We start from the raw sequence: 27,474 nt of genomic DNA on the forward strand, positions 1-27,474 counted from the left end.
GCCCATTTTCGGTTTTGAGACGGGTGGACGTCGGAATTTTTTTTAGCGAGGGACTTTGCAGTGGCTTTCACTTTGCAAGAATTTATTTAAATTATTAATGCATTCTTTGGTTCTTTGTTCGTTTTTCAATCATTCTCTAGCACAACTCGTCTTGTAAATTTGTTATCTTTGGTTATCTTGCGATCCCCTCCCCCCTCAAATGCAAAGTGCTTCCCAGTGGACTTTGGCACTCCAAAGAGTCACACTCCGATATTTTTATTAGTCTCGACGACATTCCTCAGCTGCGGCTTTGAAGCACTGATCTGAAGCGTTGTGGAATTCAAATTGATGGCGATCAGTTACTTTCATATGTCCTTTATCATCCTGGTTTTCACATTTCCTCGAGAAAGTAAGTCAACCTTATTTATGACGAACTCAACAGTACATCCATCGGCGCCATTTCAGAAGACAGAAGCGTGTCAGTATGTAAAGTACATTCTTCCTTCGTCGTGCGTTGAATTACTCTCATTCTTGTCGTAAGATAGTACATTTATTCTTACACGGGTATGTTGCAGTACGGCGAACGCTTAACGCCGAATCAAAGCAAGTCCAATAATGTAAAAATTCCGTCAGAACAACAACTAAAAGCTAATTCCGTCTTTATAATCAGTGTTGAACCCTAAATAGTATTCAAGTGCTAAATGTTGTAGAGAGCGTTAAATGCTGCATTCTGCAAAATACGCCTGCCTCAGTTATTCTATTCTAACTGCCTCGCTGATAAAAGTTTTGTACCAGCATTTTGTGGACAAAACAGATACCAATTGTCAAATTTATATAACTTTACAGTGGTATGTTAAGAGATTTCAATATTTAAAGAACAATGCTTTATAGCTACTCTCTCTTTAAGGTAATTTCTTTTTCAATGGGATCGAGAAAAGAGCTAGTTTTCTCGATAGTATTTACGATTCTTCTTTAAAGTTTGGTTTAATGTGTTCGTTTCAGTTCTTTGTCTAAGCTGTGGCCGTTGTACAAGCGAATTGTCCTGGGAAGATTGCAATTCTAAGCTGACTAAAACCACATGCCCATCCGGATCACCGAATTGTGTCACAGGCAAAATGACATGCAGCGCTGGTCAAGAAAGGAAAACTGTCTTCTACAAAACATGTGGCGCCCAAGGACAGACCTGTGACATCACAAGGAGCGATAGACCATCCTGCCCTTCTTCGCCAGTTAGCTGGTCTTTCGATTTTGAAAATACTTGTTGTACAGGGAACAACTGCAATTCTGGAATCGTTCCCTCTGGATCATCCCATAGGATAAGCAGCAAGATGACAGCAGTGAGCACGGGACTATTAATGTGGATTATGACATACATATACTGAGTGCAAGCGCCGTATACATGTACTAATATTTTAGTTTCGGTAACTTTCTTAACAGGAAGCGTTTCCTTGGCATATAGAAACTATTCATATCTCTGGAACTTAACCTCTTGGTTACTTGTAAACAGGAAGCCAAGAAATGAAGAATTTTTGAATTGTTACTTATTAACTTAAAAGCCGCTATAATATTACAAAACGACACTGATTTGTAGGAAAGCTATCATATGCATGTTTTCAATTCGGTGGCTTTCTCTCCAAGAAGCGAAAGCCGTATGATCTTAGTTGTTTATCTATACTATAAATAGCTCCTTTTGCACGAGAAGCTTCAAAATAAACATGCGTTGATGCTCCTGAAAAGCCGGGGGTCTATAAATTTCTGTACGTTGACACGTTTTCATTTTCAACTTGTATCTCTTCTCTTATCCCTTTCTCTCCTGAGGCTGTGGATTAAATCCTAAACTGGGCAATTCAAACGAAAGATGCTCAGCAATTTTTTCTTGTGGTGCTGTTTATTATGCTATCACACTGGGTGACTCTAAGTTTTGAGTCTCTGGATGAAATCCTAAACTGGGAGCATTCAAATGAAATTAAGCTGCTAAACAGAACTTTCCTTTGTTGCTGTTTATTATGCTATACACTGGGTGGTTATAATGAAATCCTAAACTGGGACCATTCTAATGAAAGCTGCTAAGAAGTACTTTCTGTGGTGCGGTTTTTCATGCAATACACTGGATGGTTCTAACTTTTTAGACTGGGACCATTCCAATGACACCTGCTAAGCAATACTTTCCATTGGTCCTATACACTGGGTGGATCTAACGTTTGAGTGTGTGGGTGAAATCCTAAAGTGTGACCATTCAAATGAAAGCTACTGGACAGTACTTTCCCGTTGTGGGGTTTGTTATGCTGTGCAAGATGATTCTAACTTTTGAGTGTCTGGATGAAATCCTAAACTGGGACCATTCAAATGAAAGCTACTGAGCAGTAAATTTCTTTGGTGCTATTTTATATGCTGGTGAAGGTTGTTATAACTTTTGAGTGTCTGGAAGAAAACCTAAACTGGGACCATTCAAATGAGAGCTCCTTAGGAATACTTTTCATTGATCCTATACACTGGGTGGGTCTAACTTGTGAGTCTGTGGGTGAAATTCTATAGTGTGACCATTCAAATGAAAGCTACTGAGCAGTACTTTCCTGTGGTGATGTTTATTATGCTGTACAAGGTGATTCTATCTTTTGAGTCTGCGGATAAAATAGTACCACAGAAATTTTCCTTAAGCGGATGTTCAATCTTTTTCCTGTCTTTGTCAAGTTGTGCGACTTTGTTATTAACACACATTCAATATCATGTTTTGTTTGTGGTCTATTTATGTAATCAAGGTAGTATATGCCTGGCTGCACAGACAAGTGTTTGCCACAGTATTTGAAGTGAAGCACGTTCTTAGTTGTTGTCTGGAGACCATTGATCTCCAATAAAGCAGTCTTAGCAACTAAAACCCACTACGTATGTCTAGGAAACAGGACTCAGTCCACAATTCAGAGTACCTTGATGTGAAATTGCCTATTAACGACTAAGGAACTTAGTCTACCACTGCCTGCAGCGTTAGAAGTATACGACATTTAGGCACTTTCGAGACTTAATTAGAGTAATTTTCAACCAATGAAGTACTAACTGTATCCGCCAAGTGGCTAGGCAAAACCTCCTATTAAATTTCAAGCTATAAAGTTTAAAAATAGTAATTAATGAAAGTGACACTAAAACAATTTAGATCTCGAGGTGGTCAGGGTAATCCTTGCTACAAAGTATCGAAAGATAGTGTTCGTTCGAGCTAAGCTACAGTCAACGTGCTTTCGCGGAATCGACACTTCCATCACTTTTGTGAATCATCTACTTCCCTCTTTTATAAGAAACTGAAGAAAAGCCTATTTTGTTTTTGAGACTAGATGATATTGTTACTTTTTCTTTGCAAGAATAAAAACTTGACACTGTATCCAAGCAACAGCTTTCCCAATGCTCACCAAGGACTTGACACTTATCCCTACAGAGCACAGTGAAGACTTAACAATCTCTGCAGAGCCTGTCTTTCGTGAAGTTAAGAAGCCTCTGTTAGCAGTGATGGGAGAATCGAAATAACACTAGTCTTGAAGACCAGCTCGCAATTCCGACAAAAGAAAACAATAAGATATAATTAATGTAATTTCGCGGAATCGATGACACTTACGTCACTTCGCGAGATGTTCCATGTTTTCTAAGAAGCTGAGATCAAGTTGTTGTGCGAGTCATTTTTGGAGCATTGATTGAACTGAGCTCCATTTGTTTTCTCACAACATCCGCAAAACCTATAAGGAATACGAAAAATTTTCTCAATTAAAAAATATTATTTAGCACCAATTTACAATCTAACATGAAGCCCTCCAAACACTCCTAGAAAGTCATGTTAACTAATGGCAGAATTTGTCTTCCCTTTAACAAAACGATCCGTTCTTGCAGAATGATTTCTTCGCCTTAAACTCTTGTAATTCTATCGTTTAAACCGTATCGGTATCAAGTAAAGACAAGTTAGTGGAGTTTCTTTGAACTTGCATACGATTTGCGCAGTTTAGTAGAATCGACAGCACCATGGCACTTTGTGTTTCTGTTTTTTTTTTTTGTTTTTTTTTTGTTTTTTTGTTTTTTTTTTAACGGAAAGCCTCAATGTGCATGAAACGGACCAAAAAAGTGCAGCAGAACGTAAAGCGGAAGTTCGTTCTTTCGGCGGGCTTTGACAAGTTGCGATTGTGTGACTTAATTGGCAATCACAATCTGTTTAAGCCTTTGGATCATGTAGGGATACCCTATTTAAGACAGAAAGTGATGAAATAGATACCCTGTTCAAGACAAAACACCCTGAAAACCATACCCTATCGGGCCGCACGTCCCCGTAATGTCACATAAGGGAGTACCCCCCCCCCCCCGGTCTGGATCATACCGAAAATTAGGATCCGTCATTGACCCGGCGTCACATACTGCATATTAGGACCGTACAAATGGTTTCTGTCTCTGAACGAAAAGTGAAACTCTGCGTAAGGATTAAAGCCCGGGGATTATAAAAAGCATTCGTATGACAAATGTCGCTTTCCCCTGTACTTCATTCTGACTGCAAGAAATGCAATTCTATCTGGTGGTTACTTATTGCCTGACTATATTTTGTATCTATCTATTTGGTAGCCTGCGAGCAAGCTCTCCTGGGAGTGGGGGGCGGAAGGGAGAAAGAGGATCCACCCCCAGGAGAGCTTGCTCGAAAGCTATCTATTTGGGGAAATTGGCGATGCTGGAGGTTATCACTGTTAAAAGATTGTAGGCTTTACGCACCACACAGTCAAATATGGCTTGAGTATAAGATGGAAACAGCTTCTTGTTATTTTAGTTTTCAAAAGCGTAGTCAGACACACATGCCGCTCATATGATTTCAAGATGCAAGATGCAAGATGGGATTTACCGTTTTTTTTTTACTTTGTTCGTTAGGCTAGATAGTATATCTAAAGTGTACAGCTGCCATCTTATTCAATGTAATGTTGGTCATGAAACAGGTTATCTGGTACTACTGATAAATTCATTATGAAGCACACAATAACGTTAGAATTGAATAAACAAAGGAATTTATAAACAATCGTTTACTCAATTCAGGACTGTCAAATCAGGAATCTAACCACATTAGGACATCTTTTTTTTTTGTTGTTGTTGTTTTTACTGTTGCTGCTCCTTAAAATTGGAATTCGTTACCTTCCTATCTTTTGCATAATCTTAACAACGGAGGCCACTATTTTCGCTAACATTTGAAACAGCATCCGAAAACTCGGTTATAAAAAAGCACTTCCGAACTTCCCAACAAAGAAAGAAGCACAAAATGATATTAACCTGCGCCATCGTGGCTCCAACAAACGGACTTCCCGTTCTCACATGTATTTCTTGACGCTGTTAATTTGGTTGACCGGTTGAATGACGTGAAATTAAAATTTAAAAAAATGTTCAAGATTACGATGAAACGATTTGCTACGTTTTGTTAACGATTGGACTGACATCAGTAGCGCAAAAAATGCTACAAGCCAACAGCGGGGGTGAGATAGAAATTTGTCGCAACCGATTAGTACGAGTGGGTTAGGGAAGGGAAATTAAGAATTTGAGCGCCCCATTCAAGCTTGCATAACTTCTTGAAAGTAGATAGCGGCCTATCATTTGTTTTTTGATTTTTGATTTTTTTTTTTTTTTCATTTAGACCAACAACTCAGAGGAGCACAGATGGGTAGGTTTACTCGTTTGTTATTCAGACTTTCCTTAACCAGTGCAGTTTTAATTTTTCCTAGTTCCTTCTCAAAAAAGCAATAAAATACAGTCTATTAAATTCCAATATATACTGTTCGTAGTGCTACAAATCGCAAAGGTTTAAATTTGATTGCATTTCATCCCTTTTTTGGAAACTGCATTTCTGTGCAAGATTCCTTTTTATGTTTACAAATTATATCTGCCTTATACTCCCAGACTCAGAGTAATATGTTGGATGTGTTTGTTGTTGGTCCTTTTCCTTGCTCCTTACATAAACCCTAACCCTAACCCTCCATATAGTCACCAAATCATCCATATAGTAACCCATACAGAAATGATGCAATGTCTGTAAACTGTCCATCGCATACATTTATTTACATGAAAAAGTTAATGTTTTACTAAATGTAGTTGGCACATCAGACTAAGCGTCAGGATATAAAAAAATGGGAAGAGTGTCCAATGGTTTCCATTTTGAATGAGGTGGAACTGTAATAGCTTGTAGCATATGAGACTGATACAGACTAAATTAAATTTCCCTGTCTCTATAGAAGCTGAAAGAAATAAACACATGGAGGGTAACTTATATTATTTTATAAAATAATACAACATGGATCATTGGTTTTGTTCATTACTAACATTTTATTTAGAAAACTTTTATACCTGCCAACTCTCACGCATTATGCATGAGTCTCGCGCCTGCGGACTAAATTAAAGTAATCGATCTCACGCATCAAGGACAATTTTTTACACGACTCACAAAACCGGACGAGTTGTTCTTTAACACATGATTAATAACACAATTTCAATTCAAATTCCCGTGAAAAGGCGCTTAATGTTGACTTTGTGTCCTAACTGTATTACAGTACACTGAAATTTTTGCAAAAGCTTTCAAACGGCTACAATCCGTTCGAATCAGAAGTGTTCAAAGGTCGTCGGAACATCTTCGGACATTTTCGGCCACGTTCGGAAGTCTTCGGAAAATAGTTGGAAATCTTCGGAACAAGTTGAAGACGAAAATCTCACGCATTTGACCCAGAAAAAGTTGGCAGGTATAAACTTTGTAATTTAAAGGAATAAGAATACATGTAACCTCAACTAAACTTCTGTTTAATTTACCTTGTATGAAATTCTCGGGTTTTTAAATCCAGAAAAAATTTTGGTCAAAGTCAGACATTAATTAAGTGGTTAGAAATTTAAAACCATTATACATTGGTGAGTGTTTTTTCCACTTTTCTCATGCATTCTGAAAAGAAATCGTTGAAAAGAAATGTGCACTGTAATTATTATTGGGTACTTCAAGTCCATGCATTACACTGCAGTAAAACATGTGCCCTGTGCCTGAGTCAGGCTTTATTGAGTTATGTACAATCATGTGATTGAATGATACAATACATGACCTAAATAAACGAATCTTTCTTTTGCTTTTAGTCTTACATGCAGAAGAAGCGGCAGGTTCAGCCGGCAGAGGTGATGGTAAGTTACTTATAAGAGAACATAGATGAATCATGTTGTGAACGCGTTTTGACATTAGGGAATTGTAAAAGATAACTAGTCCCTTTTACTTCAGCTACTGTCAGTAGCAATTAACTCACGTTTTAAAAGTTATTTCAGCACAATTTGTGCGTTTAGTCATGTTTACTATTGAATTCCCTAATTTACAAGACATTTGTTTGTTAGCTTTCGACAAAACAAAGATTGCAATGTTATGCATTTTACTGTCATAAAATACCCATAGTAACTTTAGAGTATGAGAAAAATATTATTTGACAACCCAAATCTCAGTTGCAAGTACTGTCTATAGAGAATCAAATATTAACATAATAATATTATTATCCCGAGAAATTGGGCATACTTAATCACCTTATCCTTAGGTAAGGAGGCTGTAGGCCATTCTGGCTAAAATCACAGGATATTCTGCAAGATTGAGCGGAATAATCATTTATTCAACACATTGATAACAAAGTACAGGTTTTAATTGCATAAAATTAGCTCAGGAGACAATGTTTGTTTTGAAATTTTTCTCCCCAGCACATAAAATTACATACAGCATATGGTATTAACTGCAGGACACGAAGACCATTATCATATTAAAGCTGCAGTGTTACAGTGTGTTGAATAAGAAAATTACTTGTTGGCGTCCTATAAATGAAATTTAACATTTAAGTCTGTATGAAATAGAAGCCATGTGATGCTTTTAAATCTTTTCCACTCTGATCAAGTATATACTTGCTCAACCAATCACAAATTAAAATTAAATTGCAGAATCTAGTTAAATAAGAACTAAATAATTATATAGCAGAGGAACCTCCAGTGTTGAGAGAAGGTAAGTCATTACAAAAATGAGAAAGATCAATAAAATAGTAAATTATAAAGTAGCAGTCAAATGATAGTTGCAAGCTCAAGTTTTTTGTGTTGATAGTTGTTTTGCTCTTTCACTCAATGAGGGTAAATAAACTATATTATACTATATCCTGTCATTTTTATGGAGCTGGGAGTGTGTACCTTGAAGTAAATGGTACAACTCCAAAAAGCTGAACATTTTGTTGAAATTACTGACTTTTGATTATATGTTTCAGAGTATGACAATATATTAAGGATTGGAGGCAAAAGTTTTCTCTTGTAACTCTTGTTTGTTGTATTATTAAGAAAAGCCAAGACGGGATTACAGCCAATAACGAATCTTACTTGACAACACCAAAAATGATTGAGTATTTTTTAACATTCTCAAGCAGCTGAAAAACGCATTTTGATTATTATTCTTGTAACGGTGAGTTATTTATTGAGCTTCTTTTTTTTTAACTCTCAGGAGGAGGAGCGCCCCCCACTGCCACGTTGGGAACCACGTGGTGGTGGGAGGCCTGTAAGGCCAACCCACCGAGGTGGCAGTTTTGAAAGAAGTATATAAGTGATTGTTAAGGGTGATGTAGTTGTTGAAATAACTATTTAATGTGTTCCGTTTAGAGTATCCAAACACACAAGCTTTAATGAAACATAGAGTAATAAACTAAAGTAAGGACCACTAGACACGTTTGGCATTAATTTGGGGGACACCGCTCGGCGATTGGCGTGACTGGCGACTTCTATTGCGTGACCATTTTAAGGCCTCACTTCTCTGGCACTTCCAGCTGCACCTAGGCCAACAACAACAAAACACAACAACGCACTGCAACAGCAGCACAGCTAGGCCAGCAGCGCCACTCCAAGAAGAGTATTGGCAGGTCGCAAAACTAGAGCGCTACGAGCTGCCATCTAGGCCAGCAACGCGCAAACCTAATTAACTGAATGACCTATCATGCCTCACCTATCTCACCAGCGCTGCTGGGTCGGACCGGAGTATTGGCAGGTCAATATTACCAAAAGTCATTGAAATGAACTAGAGAACTTAGCTTGGGGAAGTCGCTACGCAGACTTAACCGAAGCGCAAACGCCGATAGGCATCCCCAAGTTTATTTGTTACATCACAAATCAACCCCCAAAGGGAGGGAGGGTGGGTACATTTTTTACAGCGTAACAGTAGATAAAACCACGTCGTAACCAAGTGTGACTTAGAACATTCTATCGCACATTTTAAGCTAGACAGCGTTCAATGTCAGGGCCAATGGCCAGGGTTGTACTATGCTTATGATAGACTTTACATCATAGCAAACGCGACATGAATGCACCATTCACTGGTTTAGCCATACAGAAAAGGCGAACTAACTTGTCTCCAGACAATGTCGCAACATATTACAATGTGACTATTGACTAACGTGACAATGATACAGTGATAAGTCTAAAGTACAGTACGTAGAGATGCCACCCGGGGCTAAGGGCGTCACGTTCCATTTACTGCGTTTTTCAATTGTATTGTAAAACTTTCAATAATTATTGCCATTACAATTTTGGTGGGTGGAAGGGAAACGGTGAGTTTTGGTTTGCAGCATTGAATATTGATTATGAGTTGAAAGCACAACAATGACCTGTTAACATTGGAAGAACTGAGTAAATAAATAAATTATTAAAAATAAATCACTTTATTTAAGTGTCAATGTCTTTAGCGCAGAGCACTTATTGGGTACACTTTCCAAATTGAATTGGAATTTAGAAATGTTAATACCTAATTTAGGTTACTTCCAGTAACCTTAATCAATAATGGAATTGGCATACAATTGGCCAACAGAATCTAGGATACAGTGTTCTTGTAAGAGGAACAAACATGCAAGGTGGTTGCTGTTTGGACATTCAGGGCACAGTTGCTCAAAGCCCGATTAACCTAACCCTGGGGTAACATGAAAATTGATTCAAGTTTAATTACTAACGAATAAAGTTTTGCCAAAAGATTTTTTGTCCCTCAGTTTTGACGTCGACTTGTCTTTATCATTAGCTTACAATTAGCTCTTAAGGACCTTCTTAGTGAGCATGCTGTAAACCTTGATAACTTTTAATCGTGGATTAGTGTTAATCGGTTTTTGAACAACTGGGCCCAGGTTCTTGCATACTAAAGGAATTAGAAAAGAATTAAAAAGTTGTAAATTGATGCCAATTGATTTTAACGTTAAGTGATGTACATTTCTTTTTTGTTTCAAGGAGAATTAAATGTTCCAATTGCCATGAGTGCGGACACTCCTAAAAGGAGTGCACCTCACCCCATTTTCAGAGGGGTGCTGCTAATTGGTGCAGCTGCCGTGGCCGCCATAGTGGCCAAAGAAAAAACAGGAACGGCCACAGCCTCAAATAGCAGACACCATGTAATTTACAATTTTTTTTAAATTTTTTTTCGTTTTAAACTTTTGTTACCTTCAGTTCTTTTTTGTCACCTTGAATTTATGCTTCAATTAAAAGGATGGAAACAAAAAACCTTACAGCTCTAGTACTGTTGTGTTTCTTTCTTTATTTGAATATTGACCATCACTGAACTAACATCACCTTCCAAAGATTCAATTTGCATCACAACCCATATAGCTAAGCCTTTAATTGAAAATTTTGAGAGGAAAATTTTTAGTGGAAAAGTTTAGTCAGTAGAAAAATCATTTTGGTTTGGTTTAGTTTAGTTTTTTTCTACCTGAAACTAGATGTACTGGTTTATTAAATAATCTCCTCTTGAAGATATGATAAAAGGCATTAACTGTACCACTGTTACTTCAGAGTTTGCTTTTTGATCACAAATTAAAGTGATTTAAGGACGGTGCCTACTAATAGCGAAGTATTTTTACCCAGTCTATCACTAGTGGGAAAAGCAGATTTTAGTAGCGGCTATTGAAATCCAAAAAGAAAATTGGGGGTAACCGGGCATCCTTTAAGAGATAACTAAGCAACAATTATTCTTAAAAGCAGCAAAATACAAAACAATGTATGACACTTTTTTCCAAATTGAAGCTTTATAATCTCTGAAAAATTCATGGCTACCCCCAATTTTCTTTTTGAATACCAAAATAATTTGCTAAGTTCTGCTTTCTCTCCATGGTTTTAAAGCACCCAAAAAATCCCTGTATTAGTAGGCACCACCTATAGGAAACTGGAGTAACTCGACATGGAAAGAACGTATGCGTAGTAACAATAGTAGGCACCGTTCTCAGAGACTAATGCTTGAAACATCAGCATTTGCATTTGTTGATGATGGTCAGTTTACCTTTAGTTCAAATAATAAAAAAAAATTGCTATAACAATAATAACAGTCTCATCGTTTACAGGTTTCATGAGTCAACTAAAATGGTAACAAATTTTTGTATACCGCGGCTTGCTCCTTCTTTACGAACTCGATCTTACCTCTTTGGAAACATCCACATCCTTCAGATAACACGTTTAGGAAAGCATGGCCATCTGAAACTTCTACACATTTTTTAATAGTAGTGGCATCATCGCAGGTTATGCTATTTCACTTCACAAACCTCAATAAGATATAATAGCGTATTCTCCCCGTTTTCCCGCCAATTCAAGCCATTTCAAAGTCAAATCGAGGCTATAGAGCCTCGCTTCCGTGTTCTCCCCTTTCATTCTCCAAAATGGCTTCGCGCTAGTTCGCTTCCCGCTGCTCGTCGGCTAAAAGAATTCGCTCGAATCCTTCGCAAATTCAGCCATCCTGCTTGGAAAAGCTAATATACAGATGGCAGATAACGAGGAGATTTCTACTGCGGTTTCAGATGAGGCAAACACCCCAGATAAGAGGGTTAATTCTACGCCTTCAACGGAACGGTCGAAAGGCTCTCAGTTACCTGCTTCACGGAGGCAAAGTCAGGAGTCCTCAAGCAGTTCTAGTAGTTCCAGTGAGTCTGGCTCTTCATCGAGTGAAGACATAGACTCCAGCAAGTCGGATAGTAGACACACGGCTCACAAGAAACGTCAAAAACTAGCTGAGCGAGATACTAGTAACAACACCCCGCCGAAGCACGAGGGTGATGAATACGTGCGTTTTGACACGGAAACCAAAGCCTGTCACAAGCTTGACTTGACAAAGGGCATGGTGAAATACGTGAATGATAAATTCACTACTTGTGTGAAAGACAAATCCATTCATGAGACAGTCCTGGATTCCAACTCAGTACCCAGTATCGATTGTCTCAAAACCCCAGCAGTCGATGATTATTTGGACGAGATATTTGAGTCTCTCAGGAAGTCATATGGTCGTGAAAGTGACAACAATCTATCCAAGGTTCAGTCCCGACTCACTAATGTCATGGGACCACTTGGGAAATTATGGCTTACTTTAGAAAAAGTTCGCACTGGGGAATCCAGTGAAGATCTCGATTTATTTGACTGCCTTAGGCTGGTGGAACAGTGTGTCTCTCTTCTGGGACAGGCAAAAGTAAGCCTTTCTTATACACATAGGCTGGCAGTCCTCTTTCGCCTCACAGGGGACATGAAGAAAGCCAAAAAACTTCTTACTAAACACGGGACTTCATTAACCAAGTCTCATAAGACTTTGTTTGGGAAAAAGTTCTACAAGGCTCTCCGTACAGCAACAAAGATTAGGAAATCTACAAAGGAGATTTCACACCATATTACTGGTTCCACTTCCCGGCCGTCCCCCCAGGTCTCCCGAGGCAAAAGGTATTCTAGGCAAGATTCCAGAAGCTATCAGCCCTTTCGTCGTGGGCCCTCATTTCAGAGTAGAGGTGGGGGCAAGTCTGTCTCCTTCCGAGGAAAGAGCTCTAACTACAAAGGATATCCAAAAGGCAAGTCAGTTAAATTCAGGGTCAAAAAGAGAGCACCTGAATCAAAAAGACAAGCTCCAGATTGCAAAAGAAAATTCTGGAGACGTCATTTCAGATAGTCCCAACGGACATCCAACCAGCTCTAAGAAAACTAGGGTTGGACACATCAGTTTTAAGCAGGTCTCTGCCATTGGCAGGGAGACTCCAGTTTTTTTCAAACCAATTGGAGATTACTGACACAAGATCAGTACATTTTACAAATAGTCACTGGTGTGGTGATTCCCTTTCAACAAACTCCACTCCAGACAAATATGCCCCCTCATATATCTCACAATCAGTCAGAGAAAGAAAACATAGAGCAGGAAATTGCAGCAATGTTGCAAAAAGGTGGTCTCTCCAATGAAAGGGGAGTTTATCAGTCCAATATTTCTGGTTCCGAAGAAAGACGGGGGGAGCAGACCAGTGATCAACCTCAAGAGGTTGAGTTCCCACATAGTGTATCAACACTTCAAAATGGAGGGATTGCACCTCCTCAAACATATAATTCAGGTAAAGGATTTCATGATCAAGATAGATCTCAAAGATGCTTACTTTTGTGTACCCATGAGCCAGCAGCATCAGCCTTTCCTGAGGTTCATTTGGGGGGGCACACGGTATCAGTTCACTTGCCTCCCTTTTGGTCTAGCTCCTGCCCCTCTTTACTTCACAAAGCTGTTGAAACCAGTGGTGGCCCTGTTACGCAGACTTGGCCTGAGGATGATTGTCTATCTAGACGATATCATTGTGTTCAATCAGACTCGGGAGGGAATATTGCGGGACAGGGACTCAACCCTTTGGTTACTTCAGAATTTGGGTTTTGTAATCAACTGGAAGAAATCAGTGTTAGATCCTTCACATTGCATGGAGTACCTAGGCTTTGTGATAAGTTCAATGGAAATGAACTTATCATTGCCTAAGAAAAAAATGAATCAACTCATCCAGTCTTGCAGAGACCTGATTCGGGAAAAAACTGCCTCCGTCAGAACCCTAGCCAAAATAATTGGGAAACTGACTTCGTCAATGCAGGCTGTTCTCCCTGCCCCCTTGCATTACCGACACTTGCAAATGTTGCAAGTGAAAGGTCTGCTAGCAGGAAAGAGTTACGAGACAATGGTATCACTCAACCAGAATTGTCAGAACGACCTTCAATGGTGGGCGGATCAGATTTCCACCTGGAATGGTCGGTCAATAATTACTCCAGCCCCCGACCTGGTAATAACGACAGATGCATCACTGCAGGGCTGGGGAGCAGTCTGCCAAGGGGTTCGCACGAGGGGACTTTGGTCTCAGCAGGAATCAAACACCCTTCATATCAATGCATTGGAGCTGAAAGCAGCATTGTTTGCTGTGAGAGCTTTCACTGCCAAAGAAAGGCAGTTGCATGTCCACCTGAGAATGGACAACAGGACAGCAGTGGCTTATGTATTGAAAATGGGGGGGACACGATCCTCGGTATTGGTAGGGATAGCCCAGGAATTATGGGGTTATGCTCTGACCAAACAAATTACACTGACAGCAGAATATCTTCCTGGAAAATACAATCACGAGGCAGACTGGGAGTCCGGGCACTTCCGGGACTCGAGCAATTGGAAACTGAATCCCAGCATATTCCAGGCACTAGACCAACTCTGGGGGCCCCTAGAGATAGACCTGTTTGCCGACCGTCTCAATGCTCAACTGATGAACTATGTCAGTTGGTTTCCAGACCCATTTGCCCAGGCAACAGATGCCTTTCAGATTCCTTGGTCGAAACTGAAAGGTTACAGCTTTCCACCTTTCTCAATGATTTGCCGTTGTCTGGCAAAGATCAGGAAAGACCAGGCAACAATAGTTATGATAACACCAACTTGGCAGACACAAGCATGGTACCCAGTTCTACTAGAAATGTCTTGCAGACAGCCAGTTCTGCTCCCCCCTCTCGAGAACATCCTTATGTCTCCCAGTCAACAGCCACACCCCCTTGTTCTACAAGGAAGCTTACAACTAGCGGCTTGGATGGTTTCAGGCAAAACATCCTTGCAAAAGGAGTTTCAGAGCAAACTGCTCAGTTACTCAGCTCCCACTCCTGGCGCAAGGGAACTACGAGCGCTTACAATAGCGCCTGGTCACAGTGGTGTGGCTGGTGTCATCAGAGAGAAATTGATCCATTTTGCTCCACTGTGGCCTCTATAGCTGATTACCTCACAGAAATGTTTAATAAAGGCAGATGCTATCGTACAATTAATAACCACCGCTCAGCAATCTCAGCATTTCACAAGCCCATTGAAGGCTGTAAGGTTGGGCAACATGAGTTGGTTTGCAAAGTATTGAACGCATGTTTCAATGCCAGGCCACCAGAACCAAGGTATGTGGTGATGTGGGATGTTGATAGGGTGCTAGATCATATTTGCACTCTAGGATGTGATGCCAACCTTTCGGACAAACAGTTGACCCTTAAGCTGAGTATGCTGCTTGCTCTTGCTTCAGCAGGCAGACCTCTGACCTTCGGGCTCTTGATTTAAGATACATGACAGTGAAAGAGAGCTGCATAGTCTTTGAGCTTGGTCGGTTAACAAAATCTAGGAAGAAAGGTCAGTGTCCCCTTAAGGTGACATTCACTGCCTTTGACACTAACCCTGACTTATGTGCTGTCTCAACCATAAATTGTTATTTAGAACGCACTAAAGGATGGCGCTCTGATTGCAATAAAAATCAGCTACTGTTGAGCTATATCAAACCACATAAGGAGGTAGTTCCTTGTACAATTGCTGGGTGGTTAGTACAAATGATGAAAGAATCAGGGGTTGACACCTCTGAGTTTCGAGCTCATTCAACCAGAGGTGCTTCAACCTCTAAGGCCAAAGCTAAAGGGCTCTCATGTCAGGATATAATGTACATGGCAAAGTGGAAGAAAGAGTCCACTTTCAGAAGACACTATTTAAGGGATATTGTCTCTGAGGGGGCAGGACAGGATGCCTTCCAGGCCACGGTGCTCCAGGAAGGTTAGGTGCTTTGAACATACGCTATTATATCTTATTGAGGTTTGTGAAGTGAAATTGGAAATTTCATCAGTGCGCGAAGCGCACGCATTGAAATTATAATTTCACGAGCAAACCGAAATAAGATATAATAGCGTCCCACCCTGTCCCACCCATTTATGTTCCCTATTAGGGATTTAAGAGACAAAATCTTATTTCGGTTTCCTTCCTCCTTCCAGGTGCTAAGCACAACTAGGATGTGTAGTGACAGTCAAGACCCTTGAAAGAGGCCTAATGGAGACTTACAGTGACTTGATCAATGTTGTAGTTTTTCTTATTCAAGCTGCATGTCATGCATTTTTTGATAGTTACGATATTCCACTCTTTGGGAATGTTTGAGCACACGTTTGTACTCCATTATTGTTGCGTTTATCACTTCATTGTTTATTATCAATGTAGTGCATTCGTTTTTCACGTGCAAAGCGGTTACTACATAACAATAAAGTTATTTTGTTTCCTATCCTACGTCTCAACTCGTCTTCTTCCGCTCCCTTGCGCTCACCGATTTTGGAGAATGAAAGGGGAGAACACGGAAGCGAGGCTCTATAGCCTCGATTTGACTTTGAAATGGCTTGAATTGGCGGGAAAACGGGGAGAATACGCTATTATATCTTATTTCGGTTTGCTCGTGAAATTATAATTTCAATGCGTGCGCTTCGCGCACTGATGAAATTTCCAATCCATTAGGGTAAATTTACTCGCAATTTCTTCCGCTGCTAGTTTAGCTTTGGAAGTGGTACATGTACCTATGCTTTCCGTAGACCACACAGTAACCTCTTGGAAGTCGTGTTCCTGTACTAAAACGAGAAGTTTTGCCTCTACGTCGTAAAATAAACCGCAAATTCAATTTCGACAGCCCTCGTTGAATAACTTGAAGTGTACCTGCGTAAAAACTGGCGTCAATTCCCATTCAATGCAAAGACACATTTAGTTTGGCAAAGAAATATGTAGCGACCGCGGACTGGCGCGCAGCAATCTGATTGACAGCTTAGTGTTCGCATTAATGCCATTGGACAAGAAAGGGGGTGTGCGAGGAGGTGTGACAAAAAGGCCTGGTCACTGAGCCATGGGAAATGTTCAAATGGACAAAAGTTTTGAATCTCTGTTATGTTTACTAAGTTTACTAAGTTTAACAAATTACGGTGCAGCGAGTATTGGAGTGGAAGGTTATCTTCAACAGTCCAGCGTTTTGGAATTTTGAATTCTACCAAGGTAACACTAATTTACCCCTGAAAAACACTGGATGCCTGACTGAAGCCCATTACGCTCGAACTGTCAGTGCTCGAACACTGTATTACTAAAGAGGAATTTACCGTTTTTATCAAGTCTCGCGATAAACCAAACATTCCTTTCTACTGCCTACTAACGGAGCACCATAGTTTCTTTATAAACTAACCATTATCCTTATGTAGCGTAATGTTTCGTGTGGAATTTGGTCGCTAAACAAAATACGCAAAGATTTCGGCACAAACCAAAAAACAATAATTGGTTTTTTTGGTTTGTGCCGAAATCTTTGCGTGTTTTTATTTTAATGTATACACTCGATTGCAAAAACGTTAACGCCTAAAAAGTAAAAACCATGAACGATCAGACCCAATGGCTTTATGGGTATAAGTGTAGTCAATTTATTTGCATAATGTTCTCTACTCGTGCGACGGTTGTTGACCAAAATTAGTTACACGTGGTAAATGATGGAAACTGTCCAAGCTTTCCTTAAAGTGTTCAAATTGGCCAACAAGGGCCAATTTGAGTGATACACAATTCGCGATTTGCCTAAGTTCAAAACATGCAATGAACTTAAGCAAATATATATATTTGGTAGAAAATTATTCGGAAGAATTAAGTTAGCACTGTACTTTTTATTGCGAACAATGAGAATGGTAAATTATTGATTATGGAAATGAGTTATTGTTTAAACACTACCCACAATTCCGTTGGGTCTCCTTGTTCACGGTTTATGCTTTTTAGGTGTTTTTGCAACTGAGTATACACACCACTAGTACAATGTATCATACTAGCACTCTTCCACAAACTACAAGAAAGCAATATTATGCAATTATACAGTCGAACCTCCCGAAAGCAACCACCCATAATACCAAGGATATGTGGTCGCTTACTAGAGGTCAGACCACAGGGGGTCTAAATTTCGGGTAATTAACATATGGTAATTGCGGGGACCTAACCCTTTTGCTAGTGCTTATCGAAACTTAAAGTAATAACTTTCCTTTAGACTGCCTAATTTAGGAGGAAACAGTAAACGGCATTTCTGCAATTATCGGCTACACAGACACATTGTGTGGGCCCCCTAAGATGTAGTACACAATTTCGAGCTGAGCACACTCTTTTTTTATTAGAAATGACGTGTTTTCCTCATCTTTCACTGCGCAATTTTTACTTAAAGTGTTCATTTATATTGAAAACCCGATAAAGTGACAAGATTTTGATTTTCATATAGGCTTACTTTCATAACTTCAAAGTGACTTTTGATCAATTCGCGCTCACGTGTTCTTTGTTCTTTGTTTTAGTCTTATGTCTATCACTCTTTCTTTAGCTGCCCCCGCTCTGTTTGTTGTCTGTATATACAGAAATATACCGATTCATAATCTTATGGTGATTTTCACACGTATTCTAATAGAATAGAAACGCATATTATTTTCGATTTTTATTCACAGTTTTCATCAAAACATTCTCAGTTTCGAGCACAGTGTTTTAAACCATAAGAAAAGACTTAATATGGGAAAAATAAACTATATTATTATTATAAATATCAGTAGTAGTAGTATTCCTAATGTGGATTTGAATCAAGATTTTATGGGACTTGTCGTGGATGGGTCGATGGATCTTGGGACGCACATCTGGCATCCCCCACAGATTTTTTTTTGCAGGGGGGATGACATCACAAAGAGAGATTTAGCCTGGGATCTGGATAGCCTGGTGACATCGAACACACTCTCTAATCTAGGATTATTACTAATTATTAATATTATTCTAATACATGTATCTTTGTTTGCACCTGAAGTCAAAGCTAGCTGCCATGTTGTATGATAAGGAGTGGTTAGCTCTATTTTCATGAAAATCCCTCAAGAAAAAACAATTCTACGTATTATCATCCAGCATGGCCGCCTTGTCACGTGGTTACAAATCAAGTATTAAAATGGTTTTATTAAATGCTGTAGCTGTATGCCTGGCAGCCGGAAAGAGTCGTGGGACAGTTGGTCGTAAAACACTTAATAGTGGGGCATCTTAAATAATGGGCAATTTTTCAGCAAGGAATCTTGTGATAAGTTTTTTTTTGTGCACTCAAATCAAGTTGATTGAGAAGGCATGAATGCTGTTTTATCAATCTGCTTTTGTCTCCTTGTTCTTATTCTATAGTAACTAATACTTACATTAACATATTAAACATTATTTAATGTTATCAATACATTTGCTTTGTCGATGCTTTTGCCTTATTTAATAGTCTACAATTTTTAATTTTTTTAGGAGAACCCAACAAAGTGGACATCACGAGCAACTGGGCAGTGCCCCAGTGGTTGCGGATACACTTATTCTAATGCATGGATGCCAAATATTTTCCCGAATTGTGGTTTTAAAATTGGCGGGAAGCACGAGCCCAAATTGAAGAAGCCAAAATTAGACACAGCCCCACCAAGCTGTACTGTTCTTACAGTTGAATCACCACAACTCAAGTTGTTTTCTGTTCAAATCAATTCCAAACACAATAGAGTGTTTGTAGTACAATCAAGCTCTGATTTTGTTTGTCACTCAGAGAAATGCAAAGAAAAGAGAGCAGTTCATGTCGCAAGTGGCATTCCCTTTTCATGTGAACATTGTAATCTGTTAAAGTCATTTTCCTCGCCAACTTTGGCCAAGAACATACATGAAGATGACATTAAAAGTTACAAATGTGATAACTCAACTCAAAGAATGTTGTTGGAAGCCATTCAACCTCCTGAAAATTTTAGGCATGTCGTTGAAATTTCTCAAAGTTGTCATGCTATTTATCATGGTGTTTCCCAGGGACCATCTAACCCCACAGGGTATTGTCATGTACAGAAGCGTGATGGACTGTTCCGCTGCACAAACAAGAGCTGTTCAAGGAAAAGTGGCAATAGCAAACAGTTGAAGTTGAGAACAATTTGTCCCCATCTGCATATTCTTTTTTGTGTTTTGAAATTGTCATCAGACTCAGGTCCAGTAAACATTGTATCTCCTTCAACATCTGGTGAATCCAGTACAGCCACATCAACAGTAACTGCTAAGCAAGAGGTCAGTGTAAGCAGAAGATCAACAATCAAACTTAACATGAGGAGGGTAATTCCATACCCAGTACCTCAATATATGTTTTCTGCATGTCGAAGCTTGAGAGATGTTCCTCAATGCTTTATGCCGTCCAGCACACTGAGTGTGAACTTTGTGGGAGTCCTCTCCTGGATCGCAGAAGACAAGAGGATTTGTCATACCTCATCACTCCATCGATTTTTCTTTCAGTTGAAATTAAGGTCAAATTCGGCTCAAACAAGAGCTGCAAAGCCATGCACCAAGCATGGCCGATCGACCAAGGTAACCTTTTTAATGACTGCTTGATTGTTTTGTTAGCTGCCTTTTTTGGATATCTACCCTTTCATTTAACAGCAATATCTGCTATGCAGAACTGTTGATCAAATCATGTACATGTAATAACCTTTTGCATGGTTATTCTTTCAACAATAATTTCTCCCTAAAAGAGTTGCATGAACATTAATTCTTAAGACATACATTAATGTTTAATATGTATCATTAGTAAGATTTTATTAAACATTAGACTAAGATTCTATTTAATGCAGTAAAACCCCGGTAACTCGAACTCGGATAACTCGAACTCCCCCACTAACTCGAACTGAGTCTCAATTCCCTTCGATTTGACCCAACTTTTCAGTCATTTTTACTCGGTTAACTCAAACTGAGTCTCAATTTCCTTCAATTTGATCCAACTATTCAGTCATTTTTACTCGGTTAACTCGAACTCAGATAACTCGAAAACCCCGCTAACTAGAATTAAATTTCGTTTCCCTTTGAATATCAAAATTTACCCCTATAACTCGAATTTCTGGTTCTTATAACTCACCACGGATGCCCATTGAGATATCACATTAGTTTCTTGTGAAATAAGTTTAATTTGCACTGCATTGTACACCAAAGTGCTGAAAATCAATAAACTATTAATTATTAACCTGGAAAATTGAATATTTTAATCAACCTTGATGACTGGAACCCCCGTTAACTTGAACAGTTTTTCATTTCCATTTAGAGTTCGAGTTACTGGGGTTTTACTGTATATTTCTTTGCAGGTACCATAGAATATGTATTCGGTCTAGTTGATTTTTGGAATCGCGCATTCATCTTTTTTTAAGTGAACTCTCACAGTAAAAGTCATAAAAAAATAAATAGATGATTTTTCAAGAGATGATTTTTTCACTTTTTCAAGGACTTTTCAACATTTGTGACAAAATCATTGTTGCTGTAGTGATCCTTGAACATTAAAGGCAGCTTTTCCAACGTGGAGTTCCCCTGAGTGTAGGAGGTGCTATATAAAGTGATCTCAGTGTCTGGAAGAGATGTAAAGCGGTAATGGAATTTTAGTGTTGTACAATGTAGGAACGACTACAACAGAAGTAATTAAAGAGACATTGTTACTTAATATGAGATGACACTTTTAAATTTATTTGGGGTTATGTTCTTTTTCTTGAAAGGGATTGTAGACTTTTCACTTGTTGATGGTTTTTTTTTCTACAATGTATCTGTATGTTTTGTGAATAAATACTTCAAAATTGAGTTTCTACATGTATTTCTATGTATTTCTACTGTTTTTACATGTAGACATACATGGAATAGTAATGAGTTATTCCAGAAAAAATCCACACCCCCCCCCCCCCCCTTCCCGACGGATGGGGTCGTTTTTTAACCAGTCCGGCACAGCTATCAAATTTGATAACCGCGTGACGTCACAACATGGCGCCAGCTCAGAGCTCGGTGAGTTTTCGGAGAGCGTTCAATAGTTTCGGTAATTTTTCGGTTGTGCTCGCGTTCCATACCCAGAATTCCAGGCCTGAACGTCGATAGAACAATAAACTTCAAGGCCCTGCAAAAATGGCGACCATCGGGAAAGAATTATGCGAGATCTTCCCTTGCAATTTGAAGAGGTGCTACGAAATGACAGTCCCTTTCAGTTATGTTTATTGTCTTTGCCATCAATTTTAAGGTAGTTGTAAATTTTTGTGGTACACGAAGAAAAAATGTCGTGATCTTCATTAATATATCTTTCGATTCAACACTTATTTGTCGGAGGGCATGAAGAATTGTGAGAGGGCACTATGATATTTTGATTTGCGGTCTGATTCCGCCACTGACCGCCATTGTTAATTACCTGTGCTTCTAGGATGACTTGAAATGAGGGCAGCATTATGGATTTCAACCGAGAGAAAATAGGTACTTAACCGTTGGAAACAGGGATTCCTCTTAACTTACAATGCGAGTTGCTCTCGGTGGAATAAATACCGGAGGAATCTTGATGTCCAAGAGCGCCAAGAAAGCGTGTACGTTGAGAGATGTTGCTGGCAAGCAAATAGGCCGAGTACAATTCTTTCTCAATAAAGAGAAAAAGGAGCTCATGGACTGCGGGAAAGTCTAGTGATGAAGGGTAGGATTTCAAAATTAAGACGGTTATCCAGGAACGATTTTGATAAACAACTCAGTCGAAAATTATCGAACGCTTTGTTCCGGAAATGCCTCTTTGGCAATTACATGTCTTTGTCTTGTTCAGTATCGTTACTAATATGACTGGATACGAACGGAAATAATTCGTATTTTTCTAGGTGGCACATTTAAGCTTACATTTACATGACTGTAATATTTTTATTTCTGTTCTCGTCGTTAGATTAATAACCAGCCAGTCGAAAGTAACCACAGAGAGTGATTTCAGAGCTCGGTGATGAAGGTGACATGCCGGATGTTGAGGTATGCCTTCACAGCACGATTTTACGATTTTCCCAAAATGTAATTATCCTTTACAAATTTATGCTTGGTGTTTAATGCCCGTGCAATGCCAGACTCACAACAGTTCGAGCTTTGAGCCACAGCAAACAACCTCAATACGCCCTTTCAAGAACAATTTACACGGGACTTGGCCGTTGCACTTCTATTTTATTTTTTATTTTACTTCTATTGCAGTACGTCGCTTCAGTTATCTAGGACAGATCGAAGCGACTCTACACACGTCGCTACTCAATCGAATCATCGCCTCCTGCACTTTCCCTGGTACAAGAACGAGACAAAATTGATATGAAGTCTCATTTTAAAAGTTAGTTATAACGCAAAATTTCTTCATTTCTTCATTCATACAGATTGACGAAGGACAAGAAGGAGAGGAGCAAGGCAACAAGAAGTTCAAATCATGTTAATATTTATGCAATAAACAAGCATCTTTGATGGAAGTTATTTTCTTGGGATTACAGTTTCTTTTTGATCGGCTATCGCTCAGGAATTCTGTTCTTTAGCCAAAGCCGCTCGAGGTTTCTTCTGTCCACCACGACGCTATGAGGCTTTCGATAGATATCAAAATGAGCTTTGTCAGTTAATTATGGACAAAGATTGTTTCGTATTTTCCTGATGTCAGGCCAAAATTACTATTCTAAACCTTTTCTTGCGTACAATTCACTGTGCGACCGAAATCGAATGTTGAATGAGAGCCCCATCAAAATGTTTTCATATTGAAATGGCCACCATATTGAAAGAAGATGGCTGCTATGATAACATGTCACGTGAACTGTAACTTGAGGTTTGATTGGCTAATAGTTTGTTTTGGTCCCGGTTATCAAATTTGATAAATGTGCCGGACTCTGGATTTCCAAAACAAAAGACCCCCCCCCCCCCCCTTTTCGCCTGGATTTCATAAAAAAAAATATTAGGCTTAAATTTAATTTATTTTTAATAGAAAATACGCACAATCACGTCTAGAAGATGTTCTTTTTCAATTTCTAAAGCTTTGGCTAATATTAGAAACTATCGCATGGAACTAAAAAAAGAAAGGAGCAACAATGAGGAAAAGCGAATGAGATCATCCTTTGTGTATGGACAATACCCATGGAATCTTAAAACTGCACGCAGAAAACGCACTGGCTGCTTGTTCAACTGTGCTACGAACGATGGGACTTCAGAGAGGTTACCACTGTAACTAGAAATACGTGACTCGCAAAACCTCGCGAAGCTGGGGCTGGATGGAAAGCCCTCTTTACTCGTATTGTAGCATCGAATGAGGAGATTAAAAGGTTTCTGAATATAGCAACTATTTTGATGAGCATGGTCTTTTCATAGTTCCACAGGCTAGTTTGCAGTTAAAAATCTATTTCTGACGCGATGAAATGTACAACGGGAGTGCAGCGCTGTCGTGTTCGATGAATTTATTTCCCACGGAAAATTATTTTACCGCGGCCACAAAACGTGTAATTTCTTATATGCAATCTTTCACAAAAAAGATTTCTGGAAGACAGGGAAAAGATTCTGGAGAGATAGTTCTGTATCCAGTGAATATTGATCAACATTGCAGTTGAAATTTGATCTGGCACGCAAACTTTCCCGATGTATGCAAATTTTGCTCCAGACGACGCCAGACAGCCTGACGTCATTCATATTTTGTTTTTCACCGTTGCTAGGCAACATTGCGGACACCTTCAACGAAATATATAAACATACATACATACATACATACATACATACATACATACATACATACATACATACCTACATACATACATATATATATAAATATATTTTTCCCTCGAATTCGCGCGGCTTAGCTCTGCTCGGGCCGGCTCGGCCCGCCGACAAATTTATTAAGAGTCAAGTCCAAGCAACAACCGTGGACGATAATCCTGCTGGTATACGTTGGATCAATTGTTGATCTGATCGGTTTAACAAAGACAAATCATAAAAGAAGCAGAGACCGATACAACGTAGAATTACGGTTTAAAGGTTACTATATTTCGGCTGGCCAAACCAGCCTTCTTCAGGTATAATGAAAATTTACATTGGGACATACGCTTATATAGCTGACAAATATTTGCGCAATAGCGGAACTACGTTAAACTAAATAGGCCTTATCACGGCTTTCGACGCTATTTTGACGAGTAGGCAAACACGCTTGAAATAACAGTGTTTGTATGGAAATTCGATGTCAAATAATTTTCATAAAACATCGCTTCTGAAAAATTCATGAATTGGAAACTTTTGGCACTAGGAAAAGGATTTTAAGAAAAAAAATTGGAGGGATGTAGCTGTGCCAGAAAGCTTCCAGTCGTGTTTTGAACTTTCCATACATTTGTCTGTATTTTTTTCCCGCGAACTATTTTTAGTAGCAGTTCACGGCTGGTTCGCTTACAGACAAATGTATGGAAAGTTCAAAACGCGAATGGACGCTTTCTGGCACAGCTATAGCTACATCCCTCAAATTTTTTTCCTAAAATCCTTTTCCGAGTGCCAAAAGTTTCCAATTCATGAATTCTTCAGAAGCCATGTTTTACTAAAATTATTTGACATCGGATTTCCCTACAAACACTGCTATTTCAAGCGTGTTTGCCTACTCGTCAAAATGGCGTGGAAAACCGTGATATTGCCTATTGATTGACAGTATAAAATATGAAGCAAATGAAATAATAATAACAAAGAATAAAAAATAATAAAAGGAAAAGAGCTAGTACATTTCTTCGCGAATATTAAGGCCATGTGGAGAAAGTGTTCTGCCTTTTGAGATTAAAAGGCTTCCCTGGCCTTACGTATTGAGTCTCGGTTAGAGTAGACTTTTTCTATGGGAATTAATTGCATGTCGTTAGCGGTGTGGTTAGGAGCGGTGAGGAAGTGTTCTGCGGCTGTGGTGGGTTTAGATTTAGTGTTAGGGTTATCTATGGTGCGGCGGTGTTCATTAAAGCGGTCTTTTAAGCGTCGTTTAGTCTCTCCTATGTATTGTAAATTACAGCGGTTACATTGGATCATGTAGATTATATTAATTTTTTTTTCTTATAAGGTGCGTAAGGAACCACGTTGTTCCTAGAGACCTTCGGGTCCGTTCGCCAGTTCCAACCAAAGGCGGTCACAGAGTAGCCGAACTAGCATCCTTGAGATTGCTAAGAGAGAGAATCAGACTAGCTCAGAGGGCTAAGGGAAATGCGATGCAGGATAGCCACTCTACAGCGAAGAGTATAACAGCCACTCTTTCGCCTAAAGATGCTTCTGAGATACTTGAAAAGATCAGTTGCAACACAAAACGACTGTTTAATAAGACCAGAGACAGACAGAAACGAAAGTTCGATAACCTGTTGATCGAGAAACAGTCCTCTGTTTCTACGACTAGAACACCTCATGTTGACAGAACACCTCAAGTTGACAAATCCAAATGGGTTATCAACTTATCCTCCAGGTCCTTAAGCGACGCTGAGGTATCTTTACTACAGAAAGGGTTAAATTTTGCTGTAACACCTACAAGCATCCCAGCCACTGAGATAGTTGCCAAGGTTGAATCTGCAATAAGACCACTTGACGCAGAACAGGCAGACACTGTCAGGAGAAACGTAAACTCTATCCTCCAGAAGGCCAAGCCTCCTGAACCTAATATCACCAGGGAGATGAAACAAGCTCTCAAAGGTTTAAAAGAGGATAAGAACATTATGATTCTCCCGGCAGACAAAGGTCGTGCCAGTGTAGTGCTAGACAAAAACACCTATGACGATAAACTGAAAGCACTGATTGAGAAGGGTCCATACCGACTTCTTAATAAAGACGCAACGGACCGTTTGCGCCGAAAGTTGACTGAAAAGCTTCTGAACCTGAAGCGAGGTGGGCACCTGACAGAGTCCGTATATAATAAGATCAGGCCCAAACATAAGCAACCACCTAGAATCTATGGCCTTCCTAAGATACACAAGGTAAATACACCTCTGAGACCTATAGTTTCTTGTGTGAACACCTTTGCTTATGATCTGTCTTCCTACCTAGCCGATGTGTTATCTCCCTTAACAGGGAAATCAGAGTATACAGTTAACAACTCAGCTCATTTCGTGTCCACTATCAACGGTGAGAGGGTACTAGAGAGCGAGATCATGGTGTCTTTTGACGTAGAATCACTGTTCACAAACGTACCTATCGAAGGCGCCGTACAGGCCGCGTTACGGAAACTAGAAGCTGACCCGTGTCTTGCTAACCGCACGACTTTAACACCTGCACAGATTGCGGACCTCTTGGATTTCGTTCTAAGATCCACATACTTCCAGTATGATGGATTAGTTTAAGGGCAACAAGAGGGAGCAGCCATGGGGAGCCCAGTATCCGCTGTCATAGCTAACCTCTACATGGAGGATTTTGAAGAACAAGCTTTGACTTCTACGCCTTGTATGCCTAAGATTTGGAAACGCTATGTGGATGACACCTTTACCATCTTGTGTCGAGACAAAGTTGACATTTTCCTGCAACACCTCAATAGTCAACAACTAACGATCCGCTTCACTATGGAAACTGAGACCAACAACACCATACCCTTTCTTGACACGTTGGTAACTAGAGATTCGGATGGCTACCTCTCTACCAGTGTTTACAGAAAG

The 27,474-nt window shown here is 39.5% G+C and overlaps 3 protein-coding genes across 3 annotated transcripts; all 3 read left to right on the forward strand.

Moving 5' to 3' along the window:
* Positions 1–247: 247 nt before the first annotated feature.
* LOC146452160 (uncharacterized) lies at positions 248–1,717 on the forward strand. The gene is made up of 2 exons (XM_085098151.1): positions 248–388; positions 982–1,717. The coding sequence occupies exons 1-2, from the start codon at positions 328–330 to the stop codon at positions 1,359–1,361; spliced, it is 441 nt and encodes a 146-aa protein (XP_084954277.1). The 5' UTR covers positions 248–327; the 3' UTR covers positions 1,362–1,717.
* Positions 1,718–11,518: 9,801 nt separating this feature from the next.
* LOC146452161 (uncharacterized) lies at positions 11,519–16,537 on the forward strand. Its single transcript, XM_085098148.1, has 2 exons — positions 11,519–12,812; positions 16,027–16,537. Exons 1-2 carry the CDS (start codon positions 11,744–11,746, stop codon positions 16,041–16,043), a joined length of 1,086 nt encoding a protein of 361 aa, XP_084954274.1. The 5' UTR covers positions 11,519–11,743; the 3' UTR covers positions 16,044–16,537.
* A 9,369-nt stretch (positions 16,538–25,906) lies between these two features.
* On the forward strand, positions 25,907–27,174 carry LOC146452162 (uncharacterized). Its single transcript, XM_085098141.1, has one exon. It carries the CDS (start codon positions 26,050–26,052, stop codon positions 27,163–27,165), a length of 1,116 nt encoding a protein of 371 aa, XP_084954267.1. The 5' UTR covers positions 25,907–26,049; the 3' UTR covers positions 27,166–27,174.
* Positions 27,175–27,474: the final 300 nt, after the last annotated feature.

This window comes from Pavona decussata, unplaced genomic scaffold, assembly GCF_977016875.1.
Source record: "Pavona decussata unplaced genomic scaffold, jaPavDecu1.1 SCAFFOLD_377, whole genome shotgun sequence".
NCBI classification, from domain to species: Eukaryota; Metazoa; Cnidaria; class Anthozoa; order Scleractinia; family Agariciidae; genus Pavona; species Pavona decussata.

Coding starts and splice junctions, on each gene's coding strand:
- LOC146452160 (XM_085098151.1), top strand. CDS start 328: ATGGCGATCAGTTACTTTCATATGTCCTTTATCATCCTGGTTTTCACA. Junction 389..981: donor TTTCACATTTCCTCGAGAAA/GTAAGTCAACCT, acceptor TGTTCGTTTCAG/TTCTTTGTCTAAGCTGTGGC.
- LOC146452161 (XM_085098148.1), top strand. CDS start 11,744: ATGGCAGATAACGAGGAGATTTCTACTGCGGTTTCAGATGAGGCAAAC.
- LOC146452162 (XM_085098141.1), top strand. CDS start 26,050: ATGCAGGATAGCCACTCTACAGCGAAGAGTATAACAGCCACTCTTTCG.